General features: G+C 39.4%; 2 protein-coding genes across 3 annotated transcripts; both read left to right on the forward strand.

Annotated features, from left to right (window-relative positions):
* The first annotated feature begins 2,102 nt into the window (after positions 1-2,102).
* LOC103459321 (pyrin-like) lies at positions 2,103-6,460 on the forward strand. Its single transcript, XM_008400795.2, has 3 exons — positions 2,103-2,141; positions 4,613-4,926; positions 5,176-6,460. The coding sequence occupies exons 2-3, from the start codon at positions 4,638-4,640 to the stop codon at positions 6,249-6,251; spliced, it is 1,365 nt and encodes a 454-aa protein (XP_008399017.1). The 5' UTR covers positions 2,103-2,141; positions 4,613-4,637; the 3' UTR covers positions 6,252-6,460.
* Positions 6,461-10,855: 4,395 nt separating this feature from the next.
* LOC103459320 (E3 ubiquitin-protein ligase TRIM21-like) lies at positions 10,856-15,060 on the forward strand. Of its 2 annotated transcripts, none has more exons than XM_008400793.2 (3): positions 10,856-10,941; positions 12,099-12,399; positions 13,327-15,060. In XM_008400793.2, the coding sequence occupies exons 2-3, from the start codon at positions 12,099-12,101 to the stop codon at positions 14,541-14,543; spliced, it is 1,518 nt and encodes a 505-aa protein (XP_008399015.1). In that variant the 5' UTR covers positions 10,856-10,941; the 3' UTR covers positions 14,544-15,060. The 2 variants fall into 2 exon arrangements, with proteins under 2 accessions (XP_008399015.1, XP_008399016.1); XM_008400794.2 differs by having other exon boundaries at positions 10,866-10,941; positions 12,207-12,399.
* Positions 15,061-17,395: the final 2,335 nt, after the last annotated feature.

The raw sequence follows: 17,395 nt of genomic DNA on the forward strand, positions 1-17,395 counted from the left end.
AGTTCTACATTCTAAACAGACTCCAAGATGATAAACAGATTCCTTATTTTGAACAGGTTCTTTATTTTGAACCAATTCCTGAGTCTAATCTAGTTCTACATTCTGAACTGATTCCAGAATCCTTTATAATAAAACATTCTAGTTCCACTAGCAGATTATTTCACTTATAATAAGACTTTCATCCCATGTTATAAAAACTAGAGCTGTTTTCATCAATATTAAGGAATTATTTGCTTAAATCAATCTCCTGTCTTCCTGAAAAGTTACTTATAAGTTAGTTTTGTCTCATTTCAAGCTACTCTGATATTTTCACCAGAAGCTAGACAGAAACACAAAACTCTGATATTATAATCGGTGAAAATGATAAAAAGCATAAACCTCAGAAAAAGGTTTCAAAGACGCCGTCACAGAAAAACCTCCCAGTTTGTCAAGTGGTGCAACCGGCCGGGTCGGTATGAACGAAGTTTATTTCTCAGTTCATCTGTGACGCTGATGTTCAGGAAGTTTCTGCGGTGCGGTGAGAGTCATGAGATCTGGTCCAGCCGGAGGTGAACAGGTGAAACATTACTCTGAAATGTGTGAGGAAGGATCGGAGAATGCCGCGGCTGCAGAGCGAGGCATGGAGGGAAAATGCTTTGGCAGTCCCAGCACGTCTGCATGTCGCAGCACATTACTTGAAACATGAAAACAATACATGCACGAGAGTTAAGAGTTTTCCTTCCTCTTCTGTATTTATGTACAGTTTTTGTAATTAAATAAACTCTTGTTGTGGTTCTGATTAAGTTGTTTTCATGTAGGAGTTAAAGTTTATCCTCCTGTCAGATTATAACCTCCAGAATAAAAGCAGAGAGAAAATATCAGCAATGACGTCAGAGAGGAAACAATCAATCTGTGAAGAGTTTTGGAAATGATTTCCAAAGATGAACAGATTCCCACAATCTGAACTGATTCCTGGCTCTCAGGAGATTATACACAGTAAAAATGCTAGTGTTGAATTAACACCCATAAGTGTCTATATGTGTCTAAGTCAGCAGGTGTTAAATTCAACAATACAGTCACATTAACATTACAACGGTGTTGGTGTTAAAATATATTAAAAGTAACACCAGTGTAGTGTTGATCACAAAATATAATGTGGAGTTAAAAAGTAAATAATTGACCCCACAAGGCGCCAATATCAATCAAATCCAGTGGGAAATATTCAAAATAATACATAGAAATGGAAAGTTTAGCTTTTCTTAAACCCATTTCAGTTTTATAGAATGGGTGTCAATGTTTTAACACTTTCAAAAGTGTTACTTTAACACCAGCTGAGTTGGACACATATAGACAGTTTTGGGTGTTAATTCAACACTGGCATTTTTACGGTGTAGATTTTATAAAAAAATTACTTAACTTCATCGGAACGTATTCCCAGAAACTAAAAATAGAAAAAAGAAATTCATGACTTTGAGAGATTCCAGAGTCTGACCTCGTTATAGATTCTGAACTGATTTCAAGCTTAATATTTTGAACAGATTTCCAGTCTTAACAGTTTCCCTACTTTGAACAGATTCTTTACTTTGATTCCTCAGTCTGATATAGTTCTAAATTATAGATTAACTGATTCCAAGAATTTACGTTTGAACAATTCCAAATTGAACAAGAATCTGTTCAAAATAAAGAATCTGTTCGAAGTATGCTTATGTTGAACAGATTCCTGAGTTTAATCCAGTTCTAGATTCTGAACTGATTCTAAGAATCATATTTGAACAAATTCCACGATGATAATCTGATTCCTTATTTTGAACAATTCCTCATTCTGAACATATTCATTAAATTGATAAATTTTGAACACATTTCTTATTTTCAACATATAAAATTTATATACAAAGTTACTAAGAGCCATTGTGGAGCCAAACCTTTTACTCAAGTAAAAGTAAAAAGTATAACATAGTAAAAATACTCCTAAAAGTACTTTTTTTCCAGTTACTCATCTATGTTGTTACTGTAGAAATGAGACTTCATCGCCATCTAGTGGCAGCTTTAGAGAATTACAGCCAGCCGGGTTTTTACGTCCCTCCCTTTAATAGGTCATTCATAAAGAAGCCAGTAAAACAGGAAGCGCATGAGGGACGAACCAAGTCTGAAGTTCCGTTTTAGTAAGTAAACATTTATATTCTTCTGCTTTATTGAATTGCAGGAATAATCCTATAATTCCTGCGGATGAACTTTAGTCAAATTTCTGCTTTCTGGTGAACCACAGTTGCTGTTTGTTCTCTAATCCCCACTGTAAAAAAATAAAGAAGAAAAAAAACCGCGTAAATGTCCCGTAGAAATGAGAAGGGAAACATATTTTCCCGTATTTTCTACTTCATGTCATTTAAAAATTTTAGGTCTGGATGAACAGAAATGTGAAAATTTTAACACGATAAACTGCTAAATTACTTTTTTTAAAAATCCGTTTCAGAGTTGACATAAATATAAAATGTAACACAGGTTTTTAGAGTGCTATGTTTGTGTATTTATTTTCTACTTTTGCTTCTTTGTCACGTAAATGCTTCATACACATTTCATTTTAAACAACCCGAATAAAGACAAAGAGCAGTTTCATATTATTTTATTTACTAATATATGAAAAACAATCCTATCCAACAGGACAAAGTAATGTCCTCTCTTACATAAAAAAACCGTTACAAATACACAGTAGATCGTTTCCACTTTTATTTATTTTTTAGAAAAGTCCAAACTTTTCTAAAAAAAAGGACAAATTTGTTTTGTTGACACTTCAAAACCCATTTTATTTATAGTTTTATTTTTACTTATTTTTGATATTTGAAATGTCTTCCAGTTCCAGTTTTAAATATTCTTTAAAAATGAAAGTTTATTGATCTTTTAGTTGGTGCACTTGCATTAATATACCCTTATTAATATTTTATTTGTTTGAAAATGGTCTCAAAATGGCAACAGTATCATTCCTGCAATAATTTCTTGGATAATTTCTGGTCCAGATATGATAAGTTCTGCTTCCAGTGCAGATAAAAACCGTCCTGATGGGATAAATCAGACAGAATGTCACTCAGTTCCCGTCCAAAGGTTCGGTTTCGTTTTCGCTCTGCTTCCTCGGTTTATTGACACGTTCAGCAGTTTGACTTCAGCGAAAAATCACTGTAATAATAAATCATAAGAGAGTTTTTGTAGTTTTTCTGCAGCTTGAGGTCCAGAGATCAGTTCAGTTACCCAGTAAATGTTTAGATTAGATTAGATCAGATTGCATTTATACACAGTAAATGAAATATGTTGTGGTACCTGCAGCCAAAGAACGAAACATAGCAAACGAGAGCAGGAGTTTACAGTGAAGCACATCAAGTCATAATTAAAATAATAAAAACTATAAAATTCAAATCTTATGACACAGCTGTCATAAAATTAGTAATAGGATGCTGTGATAAAGCACCTTATTGCTTTATCACAGCAATAGGATGTGACAAAGTGCATGGAATAAAACAAACTGGAGATACTGAATTATTTAAGCCTCAGAAATGAAAAAGCGAATCGTTTGTGAATAAAATGTCGAAGACTTCAACCTTTCAGTCTTCGACGGTTTTCCTACCTGATAATCTGGTAGATTCAGTTTGTTTTGGGACCAGTTTTATTTTCAGCTGCTGCGGTCAAACGAACCAAACCCTTTGAAAAACCTGTTTCCCCTCCTGGCCTCTGGAGGCGCTGCAGCAAGAAGCACTGACAGAAACATGACGACCTCTGAAGACACTGAGAGCAACTTCCTTCTTCACAAAGTGGAAACAAAATGGATTAGCATCAGATTTTAGCAGTTGTAGGATTTCTCTTTTGTCTTTAGGTAAAATCCATTTCTCTTGCTAGTGCTAGGCTAGCATGTTTGTTTTGGTTGCATTTACCCAGAATGCCCTGCGCTGTGGTCCTCTTCCTGCTTCTGGAGCGGTCTCCGGTCCACTTGGCCCGCTTCAAAACAGAAGCATTCGAACTCTGGTTTAAAGCGAACCAAAGTTCACTTAAACACACCTCCAAATGAACCAGACCTTCTAGGCAAATGGACTGAGACGGGTTGGTGGGAATCCTCCCTCGGGGCACAGGAGTACGCTAAAAAATCAGGAAGTGGTCCACAGTGCAGGGCATTCTGGGTAAATACAACCAAAACAAAAGTGCTAGCCTAGCGCTAGAGGGAGAAATGGCTCCTGGTCTTTCGCCAAAGACAAAAGTGAAATCCTTGAACCACTAAAATCTGACTCCACTCCACTTTTGTTTACATTTCCTGAAGAGGGAAGTTGCTCTCAGTGTCTTCAGAGGTTTTTGTGTCGTTTCCTTCAGTGGTTCTTGGTGCAGCGCCCCCACAGGCCAGGAGGGGAACAGGTTGGTTTGACCACAGCAGCTGGAGGTGGAACAGATGGTGACTTTGGTCCCAAACGTCAGAATAAACTAATAACAAATCTATCCAAATGTTTTACATTCATGGGTTTTTGGGTCCTATCAGGTTAATCCAAACCAAATTCATTGTTTATAGTGAACTTTTGTTTAATTACGATAGTTTTTTTAAAAGATAAATCAAAGATGAGCTTCTGTAATTTAGTATTTTGTGTATTTTTTGTGTTTTCAGATTTTCAGCTGGCGACTAAACAACAATGGCGACTGCTAAAGAGGATCTGTGGAAGACCCTGGAGAACCTGACAGACGAACAGTTCAAACCCTTTAAATGGCTGCTTCAGAATGATAGGAATGGCCTCCCAGACATCCCGGCGTCCCGGCTGGAGAAGGCGGACCGGCCGGACACGGTGGACCTGATGGTCCAAAAGCACGGCGAGGCCGAGGCGGTGAGGAGGTCGGTGGAGCTTTTAGAGAAGATCGGCAGGAATGATCTGGCACAAAGTCTGTCAAACACAAGACCGGCGCAAAGAGGGGAGTTTGAAAACGGTAAATATGAAAACTGATCAGTTATTGTTGTAATGTCCCAAAATTCTGACAATCTGAGATTTCTGACTTAAATCCCATAATTTAAGTTTATATGTCATCATTTAATCTTAAAATTCTGACTTTAATCTGAGAAATTTTACTTTCCTCTCAGATTTCTGACATTAACGTCACAATTTCAGTTTGTAAGCCATCATTTAATCTCAGAAATATCTGTGTGGTCAAACTGACTTTGTCTGTGCTCCAATCCAGGCCTGACTGCTGTTCCTTCCCAATGTGAAAGTGAAAGACAAAAGTCCAGACTGGCGGAAATGAAGTTGGAAATTAGGCTGAAAATAAAAGAGAGAGAGATGAAGATTTGTGAGATCCAGCGCTCAGCAGAGCTGAGCAGGAAGTCTGCCGAGCGACAGACTACAGAGAGTCTGCAGACTTTCAGAGTTTTAATCCGGTCGGTCGAGGAAAGTCTGTCCCGTCTCACCGAAGCCGTCGAGGAGAAACAGAAGAGTTTCCAAAAGCAAGCAGATCAGCTCATCAGAGAGCTGGAGGAGGAAATCTCAGAGCTGATGAAGAGCGAGACGGAGCTGGATCATCTTCTCCTTACGGAAACCAACCTGCAGTTCCTCCAGGACGTGAAAACCTCAGACCTCACAGAGTTCTCCGTTCATCAGCCGTCCTATGGCAAAACCGTCATGGCCTCCGTGGACAAGCTGAAGGAAATGCTTGACGAAGAGATGAAGAGGTTCCTCAGCAAGGCCAAGCTGATCCGAATGCAGCAGTTTGCCGTCGATGTGACTCTGGATCCGGACACGGCGCATCCCAACCTAGTTTTATCTCCAGACAGGAAGCAGGTCCACTGCGGTGGCATGAAGCAGAATCTCCCCAATAACCCGGAGCGGTTCGACACCTCGGCCAACGTTTTGGGCAGGCAGAGTTTCTCCTCTGGGAGAGTTTACTTCGAGGCTGAGGTGAGAGGAAAAACGGCCTGGGACGTCGGCGTCGTCTACGGGTCGATTGGCAGGAAAGGGTCGATCTCGTCGAGCCCAGGCAGCGGCCACTGGGCCGTTGGATTACGAAGCGGATGTACGATCAAGGCAGCCGGTTTGAGCCTGGATGTAAAACCTCCGTTGAACAAAGTTGGTGTTTTTGTGGATTACAAAGAGGGCTCCATCATTTTCTACAACGTCGATTCTGCAGAACTGATCCACCAATACTCAGACTGCTTCTTCACCGAGAAACTTTATCCGTTCTTCAGTCCCGGCGTTTATCACGGCGGCTTGAACGCCAAACCTCTGGTCATCTGCCAAAGTCACTGCCATCCAACTCCATGAATTTAAAGCATTTCCAATTCAACTGTATGTTTATGATTCTATGACGGAGTTTAAAGTCACAATGTTACGAAAATAAAGTCATATGTGATTAAAGTTAAAATCAATCAATATAATTAAACATTTTCCATTTTACACATAATTTCTCCATGTTTTACTGCCAAAGGTTAATATTCCTGTTGAAACTTTGTTTTGCGCTGTGATAAAACTCAACTCTAGTCAACATTTAGTTTCCTGTCCGATGAGCTTCAGGCGTCAATGAAGCTTCAGGGAGTTTGAACTCATTTAGCTCAGTCACTAACAAAAAAACGAGTTAAAACAGAAGCTCACCATCACATCCATTCAAACATCTGGAGAGACAATAATTACTGGTTTCATTTAATAATGTCACATTATTACAAACACTCTTAAAACTGAGAAAACTAAGTTGAAATAAACAGACACAGTGGCTTGATACAATAATTTTCCTGTTTTAAAAATAATTTAAGCTGTAATTGTCATGATTGTTTTGTGGATATTACCAGGAGATAAATTATTTTCAGGTAAACAGATGAATTATCTAGAAAAGATGTTCAGGTTGTGATAAAACCCAGTCCTTTTTTATTCTTTTTGGATATCACTGGGTCAGATCTTATTCTAGCTCTAAATCTATCAACAATATTTTCACAAATATTTGCTATGCGTGTATTTTTGAAACAGTCTGAAAATATATATATTTTTAGGTCAAACACATATCTGTCCCACAGATGATATGTGGGTTTAAAATAAAAGCTTAACGCCAGTAAGACCTGCAAATAGTTAAATTACAAACCTGATTTCAACTATTGTCATTATTTGTATGTAAAACATTTGTTAAAGGGTTACAGGTTTATTGTAGTACCATCTTTGTGCCACCAGATGGCAGTATCCCCTATTTATTTTGCCGTCTTCCTCCGGGTTTCCTGAATCTCATCCATCTCTTTTTTTAAGAACATTTCATCTTTCTTCTCTCCAATCTGTTCATTTCTAATCCCGTTCATCCTGATTATCCCAATGAAAATCTCTGCATCTTATTAAATAGGAGGTGGGATCTGGACAATGTTTTTGTTTTCAGTGTGTATAAAGTGCGATGAATTGATGCGATTGATATGAAAAAAGGAGTAATAAATCAAAATGTTGTGCTGTTTTCATTCTGTTTTGTGTTAATTGTAATAAAGGACGGCTATCAAACTTCCCAGGAGGGACGTCCGATAAGATCAGATCAGGCAAAGGTTGGAGAGATTATATTTTTTTAAAAAGCGCATTTTCACATATTCATCTGTTTTCTCAGCTCATAGTGGACAATTGTAACAAATGTTTTTTCTTCTTCTGATGTGTCTCTGCTTCCACATTGATCGTGGTGGAGAGCCTGTAACGATGAACAGCGTCAGTGAAAGAAAAAAAAAAACAGGACGACCGCCGTCTTCGTCCCCAAACTATCTCTTTATTACAAATTCTTGAAATTATGAAATCTTTAACATTTCTTAGTACGATCACATCCTTGTGTCCTTCTGTTATCAAACAACTACATAGCTTTCACTTCAGTAAATAGTACCAACTGTGACAGCATCAGATGTCCATTAAAAAAACATTTCTCAAATGTAGCTAAATTTTAAGGGCACTAATTTCTTTGAGTTATAATAATTATGAAGATTAATTATGTTAAATAATTTAACATGGACATGTTATAATGAACAAATATACTTTAAGCTCTAATGGGCTTTGAATAACTATATAACTGACCGTACAGTTTAATTGATTACACAATAGGGGAGAAATAGTAACGTCTATAATAATAATAATAATAATAATAATTCCCTTTGAACAGATAACACAACACAACGGTACCATGGACCTTACCAAGCTCCGCCTAGAAACGCCCCTCGAAAGTCCCACGTGTCTTCATGTCTCACATTAACCTCCTCGCAGAGTTTAGCTTCTATGGGATTTTTCGTTTCGACTGACTCTGCAGAGTATTTCTGAGTCGATTAGTTTAGCATTTCTGCMGGATTTTCACAAAATATCAGCCACGACAATGGACAAGGGWACCAACAAGTTCATGTCATCTTTTTTGGACATCAAGATGTTTTAGCCACGCAAAGCCTCTAACATTGTGCGAGTTGCAGCTAAATGCTACCAGTCGATGAGGAAAACAGCAGATTCTCAGACTGTGGACAAGATCACTGATGCCTGTTGTTCTTGCAAGGCTGGGTAAGTCGGGCATTCATGGTTTTGAGGGTTCCTTTTGAAACCAGTGATTTCTGTTGGCAAATGTGTGCCTATGCCTGATACACGGTACTCGGTGCTAGCGTGGCTAACACGATTACAGTTTAGTAAAAGCTAGCGTGGCTAACACGATTACATTTTAGTAAAAACCTTTTCAGGTGAAATAAAATCTTTAATGTCAGATACGGTACACATTGCACATTGATCTGTTCAGCTAATGTAAGACTAACAAACAGGCTTCAGGATGTAGAAGTTGTATCGGTACTGCCATTATGCTGTACTTGGCTAAAAGGTTTTCATAATGGATGTGTTTGTTATTGACTTTATTTTTTTCAGTCACTAAACACAAAGAAAGCAAAGCAATAATACTTAMACCAGCAGACACTTTGTTCTTATTGATCCTACGACGGTTGAGCTGCAAATGCGGTCGTGCACAAGCGTTAATCCAAGCAAGGCTTTCCGTTTCAGATTTTGGAAATCTGTGAATTTTAGTTCCACAAACACGATCAGGATACCTGACATCGCCTGTACAGATACCCCACTGACGGACCCCCCCCAGTCCTGACGCAAAAACTTTTTGTCGGTCTGGTAGTCCACAATGTACATTAGCATGAGTTTGTGAGCCGGTAACCCACGTGGTAGCTGTGCTGTGACGTAAAATGGGCATTAGCCAATGAAAGGCGGACCCTGTGGTAAGGTCCATTGTTTGATCGGGGAGTGAAACGGAGCTCATCGTTACCTGTCGCGATCTTCAAAATGGCCGTTATATGACGGTTGTAGCTAAAATGTAGCCAACGCGATCCTAACAAATCACTCTTTTCTCTTTTATTTTTGAATATTTGAGCATGTCTATGTGTGAAATTACGAAATCAGATCCAAATTAACTTGTTACTCCACATCTTTAGAGGAGGGACAGCCCTCATCAGCTTCACATCACTAACCTGTAGCGATGAACAGGCGTCAGTGGAAGGAAAAAATGGACGACCGCCGTCTTCTTCCAAACTGAAGAGCAAGGGGGCGGGGCTCCTCACTTCCGGTCTCCTGGTGAGACGCTGGCCGAACCTCGGTTGCTTTTTTTTCTTCAACAGGGCATTTTATTCAATTTAAGTGTAAAAAACACATATATAATAAATTGCAATACTATTAATTTATGTGGTGGCTTATATTCTTAAACAGATTTTCTGGACCATCAACAAGTGATGGTTAAATTCTCCCACTTTACGGTGCATCACACATCCATAGCATTAGTTACCAAGAAGCAGATTTGCTTTGTGGATTTTTTTTAATTTTATTTACCATTTTGACACACTTTTTACTGATTATTGTTATTTAACAAGTTAAATAAAGTACACAGTGTAAATGTTAAAATAAAATCAAAGTGACAAAATACATCTGCAGTATGTAGTAATATGACAGCTGAATACCTCAATAAAACTGCTTGATGCTAGCCAGTCAGATTGAAATTGTAAAGAGTAGTCATAAAGTTCAATAGGGGTCAAAGTTCATGTGATGCGATTCAATCTGCGGCTCTTGGGCAGACGTTTCGTCCCAGGCTGCTATTCCAGAATTATGTGTATAATTAACACGCGGCACAGCGAAAACCTGCTGGCCTGCTTAATTAACTGCAAGTGAGTTCTGTGTGTGTAAAAACAATGATGCATTTTTGAAAATGTGGCAGTTTGATTTCTTTTCGGTTCTGTGGATTAAAAGTGGAGTATTTGTAAAGCAAGAAAGAAACCGAGAACGGAAACTGAATTGTTCTCAACAAGACTGAACTATGGAGCTTTCTGGACGAATGAAGAAACGTACTGCGGTGAGTTAACAGTCTGTATACTTTTATGAATTCAGTTTCACAGACGTTTGAGCCGTATACTCCATATGTACCAACCGTCGTAATATTTTTACCTATAAAAATGGACTTTTGGGAACCTTGCTGTATGCCCACATCCTCCAGTTTTTCTTTTTTTTGTCATTTCTTTTGAGTTCAACAGCATTTAGACTGTTATTCAAATAAAAATATACCAAAATATTGACGCCGTTCTACACTCGCCAGTGATTCCTTCAGATCAACATGAAAATGGCAGCAGTAAACGCATCATGAGTGTTAAGAGCTATCCTTTAACAGACATCTTTTTGACAGAGATATCCTGTTAGAGAAAGAACATCTCCGTCTGTAACAGGCTGGAGATCCCAACCTCTTAAAAAGAAAGCATAATAGATCCCTTTAAAGCTCAAACAGGAGCAGATATGACGATGTTTGCTTCACTGTCTGCACGTTTGCTGAAGCAGCTTTTAGTTTGAAGAGCACGCTCCTCCTCTGCAGGCACAGGAGCTGATAAGAGGCGGTGACGTCAACAGGAAGTCAGACTGAAACAGGACTGAAACCGTTGTACCGTTAGCGGACAGAAACATTTAGCTGGATTTAAACAGCTGGATTGGACTGCGATGGGTGAGTTTTACTTTTACGCCTGATTCAGCAGCAGAAAATACAGAAATACTTGGCACAATAACAGAAACTAACATGTTTAGCAAAGCAAAGAACGAGGTTTGCTTTTTGTTTGATAAATGCCTCTCCATAAAAACAACATGGTCCAAGCTCTTTAGAAACACAGTTTTACATGATTAAAAAACAGATTTTTGTTTAAATCTAAAGCCATTAGTTCTGTTGCTGAGACAGGAAACACCTAAAACAAAGCAGAGATGATTATATAACCAGAAGCATTTACAGAATAAAGAGTTTTTAAACTAATATTTCCATGAAGGCAAGTCAGGCAGTAAAACAAAACAAAGTGAAAGAAATATATCAATCAGTTGCAATGAATTGGAGACATGAATTCAAACAACAAAGCAAAATGGAAACTTTACCACATTTTCTCAAGGTTTGGTGTTCTGTGATGAGAATTAGATCATTTAACTATGAGTTGTGTATTTAGCCCTTGTACATAACATCTTGTTTGGAGTAAATTTGTTGGATTTCATTTAAAGACATTTATTTTACCGTATTTTCCGCACTATAACACGCACCTAAAAACCTTCAATTCCCTCAAAAGCCGACAGTGCGCCTTATAATCCGGAGAGCCTTATATGTGGACCAATATTGAGCCACAACAGGTCTAGCAACTACGGTAAACAGCCACCAACTTCATTTTCGCCCGTAGAAGAAGAAGTGCGCGGTGCATGCTGGGATAGTTGTCAGAACGCTGGTCTGTAATCTATTAAAGTTTGACTGACCTATCTACCTACCGACCGTCTATAACCAGGTCGTCTGCAGGTCATTTAGCACCACGTTCTCCACGAACATGCTGTGCACAAACGGAGAACGGTGACCAACGTCTGGCCACGCACTGGCCCAGGAAGGCTCTCCTCGCCGACCGGAGTCAGACTGTTTTGTTGACATTCACTTTAGTGCAGCTCCATCTAGTGGATGCATAATGTAACTCCAGCCTCTACTATAGCGTCTATTCTATGCGCCTTATAATGCGGTGAGCCTTATATATGAAAAAAGTTTTAAAATAGGCCATTATTGAAGGTGCGCCTTATAATCTGGTGTGCCTTGTAGTGCAGAAAATACGGTAACTAAATATTTTTCTGTCTCCATTTTTCCAGATGTTCCCCAAAAGTGACAGCATGAAAAAACTTTCTGTGGAGCTCCTAAATACTCTCAAGAACTTGAAGCAGGATGACTTTGAACAATTTAAATGGTTTCTGAAACAGGACAACATCTTGGAAGGTCAAAAAGGCATCGATGAAGATGAGCTGGAGGGGGCAGAAAGATGGGATACGGTTGATCTGATGCTACGCCGATACAAAGGCCCTGGAGCTAAGCAGCTGGCAATCAATATTTTACAGGCGATTGGCCAGAACAACCTGGTGGATCAGTTAAACAGATTCTGTGAAGAACAACAAGGTAAGGGAAAATGAAATAATTCTGACAGTAGAAATGTGGAACCATGTGCATTAAGTAAAGGACGTTTTTCTGCCTTTTCATTTTCCCCTCAAACTCTTGTGTGATTTCATTCATCTCTTCAGACCTTAGGACATGGTCTTCAGCACAACATTTACCATTTCCTAGTTGCTATTGATAGCATGTAATTGTGAAGTAGCTCAATAGACCCCTAGACACCAGCTATCAGTTGTTTTACCAAAGATTTCTGCCTCCATCACCCTCTCAACAACTTGAACTGCTCAGATATTTATGGTTTTATCACTTTGTTGCCATTTATCATTCCTACTCGAAACCCAAAATGCTGCCAAACAGATGATTTAAGGCTACTTAAGGCATCTTATTAACCATTGCGCATCAAGTTGACTTTTCACCCTCTGCGTGGTCCGGCAGAGTCACACTAACCCAGCATGCGCCGGGTTTATGAGAGGTTTTGAGATCAGGTTTCCCACTGTCCGACCGCGACATCTGGCGCGATCCTCCAGAGCGTCACACTAAGACCGAGGGTTAAGTCACAACAATGGCAACTGGCTAATGCTCATGAGATAGCAGTCACCAACAAAAAATATTGTGGCTTTTTATCTCGTTCGATGAGGTTTCGTTACATTTTCAGTAAAGAATGATGGTTAGTCTTTGTCGTTTAGGTTTTGGCCATTTTGTTCGTTAGTTCCCAAAGTTCTCTCCTGGTCAGTTGGGTGTCCTTTGGGTAGCCTGCTGCATAGCTCCACCTTCATGACAACAGGTCTTGAAAGAGTCATTGGTAAAATTAAATAAAATATATTTCAGCACTAATTCTGATATGTAAAAACTAGCCTTGTTTGTGCAGATGGAAGAGCTACTTTAAGGTATAGCCCAGTGTACTTAAACATGGATGCCTTGCTCTTGTTTCAGATCTCAACCCTCAGCATCTACGTTTTGTGGCAGAAGGCATTGGAGAAAAGGAAGCTGAGTTGGAAAAACTTCGTGAGTTTGCCGTGGACGTAGCCTTGGATCCGGATACGGCGCATCGCGATCTTGTCCTCTCCAGTGATGGAAAACAAGTTTATGACACTAATGTGACCAAAGATCTCCCAATGACCTCCCAGAGATTTGACACACGTGCCAGTGTAGTTAGTAAGGAGACATTTTCCTCAGGAAAGTTCTACATTGAGGTTCAGGTTGAAGGGAAGACTGATTGGTCTGTTGGGGTGGCCTACGAATCCATCAACCGGAAAGGGAAAATCTCCCTCAGCACCGACAATGGCTTCTGGACCATATGGTTAAGAGACAAGGTTTATGAAGCTTTGGCAAAGCCTGCAGTCGTACTCCCTCTGAAGTCCCGTCTTCAGAAGGTGGGAATCTTTGTGGATTATGACAAGGGTCTGGTCTCCTTCTATAATGTAGATACAGCAGATCTGATCTATTCATACAAAAAATGCAGCTTCAAAAAGAAACTCCTGCTATATATTAATACAAGTAGTAACAAAAATGGTAGAAACTCTGCACCGATGATTATCACTCCTGTAGTTGACAAGATAAACAAAGCAACACTGAGGAGCATCAAGGAGTTTGCAGTTGAGGTGACTTTGGATCCAGATACAGCACATCCTGAACTAGTTCTATCCGACCATGGGAAACGGGTCCATCACGTAGATGTGAGGAAAGATGTTCCAGACAACCCAAAGAGATTCAGTGACCATGTCAGTGTTTTAGGAAAACAAAGTTTCTTCCATCATAGATTCTACTTCGAGGTCCAGGTTAAAGGGAAGACCGACTGGACTGTAGGAGTCGTCACTGAGTCGATTGAAAGGAAGGGAGAACACACACTGCAACCAGAAAGTGGTTTCTGGACAATTTGTCTAAGGAACGGGGAAGAATACGAGGCATTTGATAAACCAATAGTCCGTTTAACTCGAAGATTAAATCCAGAGAGAGTGGGAGTATTTGTTGATTATGATGGAGGTCTGGTCTCCTTTTATAACGTAGATACTGCTGATCTTCTCTACTCCTTTACTGGTTGCTGCTTCGCTGAGAGACTTGTGCCTTTCTTTAGTCCCTGCACTAATATTGGAGGTACAAACTCTGCTCCTCTGATTATGGTAAATGGTAAATGGACTGAACTTGTATAGAGCTTTTCATTTTGACCACTCAGAGCTTTTTACACTAGTCACAGTCACCCATTCGCACTCACAAACGCTCACATTTATACACCGATACGCAGATCAGTAGGTTAAGTGCCTTGCCCAGCGGCACAACAACATGTGGTAGGAGGAAGGAATCCTGGGAACATCACCAGTCCATCTCAGAGACACACAGGACAATCAACAATGCCCATACAGTCTCAGACCTGAGGTAGACTGAGGGTACATTCACATCAACCTTGGTTAAACCACTTTAAAACAGAAAGTCCAGTTCAGTGTGAATGCGTAATCAAAATCTGACGTGGACCAAAAAAGCAAACTCTGCTTCGCCTACAAACCTAGGTCTTGGATCGGTTGAAGTAGAATCTGGCATGGTTCGAATGGATATGTGAACACCAAGCGGACCAGAGACCACAAGGCAGAGAGCAAACTACAGCATTCTGGGTAAATACAACCACAACAAAAACACGTCTACTTCTAGGAGAAATGGCTTGTGGTTTTTTACCAAAGAAGAGAGAAATACTACAACCACTAAAATCTGTTGCCACTCCATTTTTGTTTACATTTTGTGAAGAAGGGAGTTGCACTTGGCGTCTTCTTCAGAGGTGTCGTTTCCTTCAGTGGTTCTTGGTGCAGCGCCACCACAGCCAAGGGGGCAACAGGTTGCTCAGAGGGTTTGGTCCATTTCCAATGTGAAACAGCTAGAAATGTAACAAACGTTGCAATTTTCTAAAAGACTCATCAAGTGTGAAACACCCATAGACAGACTTCTATACTTGTTTTTTGGTTGGCAGGGGATTGGATTGTGGGAGGAAGTCAAGAGTCCCCAGAGAGTATCCAACCATGTACAAGGTGAACATGTGAACTCCATGCAGAAAGACTCCAGCTCAGGGTACAAGATTTACATATCCAATCCAGATTTAAAGATTTCAAGCATCTAATTCAGTTAACTTTGATGATTCTGGCTTATAGCTAATGAAAACCCCAAATTCAGTTTGTCAGAAAAATACATTACATCCAACAAAAAGGACTAATACAAAAATGTGGACGAGTTGAAATTATGTCCACGTTCGTTACAATGCAGCATTTGAAGTTCAAGTTGGCTTGATATCGGTCAGACAATCAAGCACAGGTCCACCTGGTGATTAGACCAGCTTCTGGTACCTATGGCTGAGTAGGTTGGTGTGGGAACCAAGTTCTGTTGGAGAATGAACTCAACTTCTCTAAAAATAACGTCCGTAGAAGAAAGAATGAAGGGACCCAAAATGTCCTGGTAGATGACTGTGTCCAACTCCATCAATGAGACTCTTAAAATCCTCCCTAACTGTGGAAACATCACACCTCAAACGACCAGATTCTAACAGATTCTGGGACCTTAATTTCAAAATGAAATTCAAGGTTTTGTCTTAAATTTGCCCGTTAAACCACTGGGGAAGAATCTGGTTCGTTTTCTCTCTGGCCCAGGCAGGATGACGCTGAGCTCGGTGAAGCGGGTCGACACAAGGAATGAGGCTGTTGTAGCCTGGATATGTCTTGTGAATCTTTACTTCCCAACACAGGCTGCAGTAATCCCTGCTGTTGGTGCACCTTTTTTCTTCCACTCAACTTTCCATAAATATGCTCAAGTTCTTGTTTCTGTTTTTACTAGTTTGTTTTTATACAATAGGACTTTGGGTTTCATCTGAAGTTACGGAAAAGAAAACGTAAAATATATGTGTAAAGACTCTATAAGTTGTTATTTTTGGCAGAATTACTGAAATACATTTTTTAATGATGTTCTAATGTATTGAAATGCATCTGTATTCTTGCACCATTTATGTTTTATTTTGAAGAGTACACCAGTTCATACTGTCCTAAATTTCACAGACTGTGTAAACCGTTTCCGTTATTCTCTCAGTCCTGGTCTTATATGAGTTTTGTTTGTTTCCAGTTTGACACTTTCTTCCACTTGCAGCACCTGTAGTTGCTGTGTTTGCAGCTTTGTGATGTGCTCCGGTTTGTGACTCAACTTCATGTTTACAGACGAGTAAATCATTGCACTGGCTTATTTGGTGCTCCAACTACTGCTGCAGTTAAATTAATCAAAGTCTGAAATGTTGACCAAGACTTTTAGATAAATCAAAATAAAATGCAATTCTTAGAAAGCTGAAACTTTGTGGGGTTTTTTCTATCTAAAATGTTTTATTTCCAAGTTTACAGGTAAGTATGACAGATTTGATGAAACCCAGCCTCTATATGTTAATAAAACATTTTTTAAGAAACAAAGCTTTGCTTCAGTGTTAATAGATGAGCGATTTTTTTGGCATTTTAGGACCACGTAGGTTAGAGAGTAGCTTTGACCTTCACCTTTTTTCATGCAAAAGTTCAAATAAATCCATAATAAATTAACCGTGTGCAGTTCTAGCTACTCTAAGGCCGGCTTGTTAACCCCTTTGGCGACACCTAGAGGCCATCCTGGGTAACTGCTGATGGGAAAACCATTATTGCACAAATCAAAGACAACATGAATTAATTTAGCACAGCTTACCACTTTCCTTTCTTGATGTTTTTGAACATAAACCTGTTTCTTGAGGTTTGGAGCATTCTGGATGAATTAAAGCAGAAACAGACCAAATAATCGATCCCAGAAATCAGTCAGTCAGTGAATGACTCACACCAGCGTTTCCTCAACGACTTTAACTTTCTGCCACAATGTTGTAAAAACACTATTGTGATGTTTAGTTTCTAAATGTTTGCAACCAGCCGTTTCCATCTTAGGATTTCATGAAAAACGTTCAGAAAACTGGTCAACGCAGGATGTTCTGACCATTGTAATAAAAGCTTTTCACCAAGTGTGTTTT

Source organism: Poecilia reticulata, linkage group LG23, assembly GCF_000633615.1.
Source record: "Poecilia reticulata strain Guanapo linkage group LG23, Guppy_female_1.0+MT, whole genome shotgun sequence".
NCBI classification, from domain to species: domain Eukaryota; kingdom Metazoa; phylum Chordata; class Actinopteri; order Cyprinodontiformes; family Poeciliidae; genus Poecilia; species Poecilia reticulata.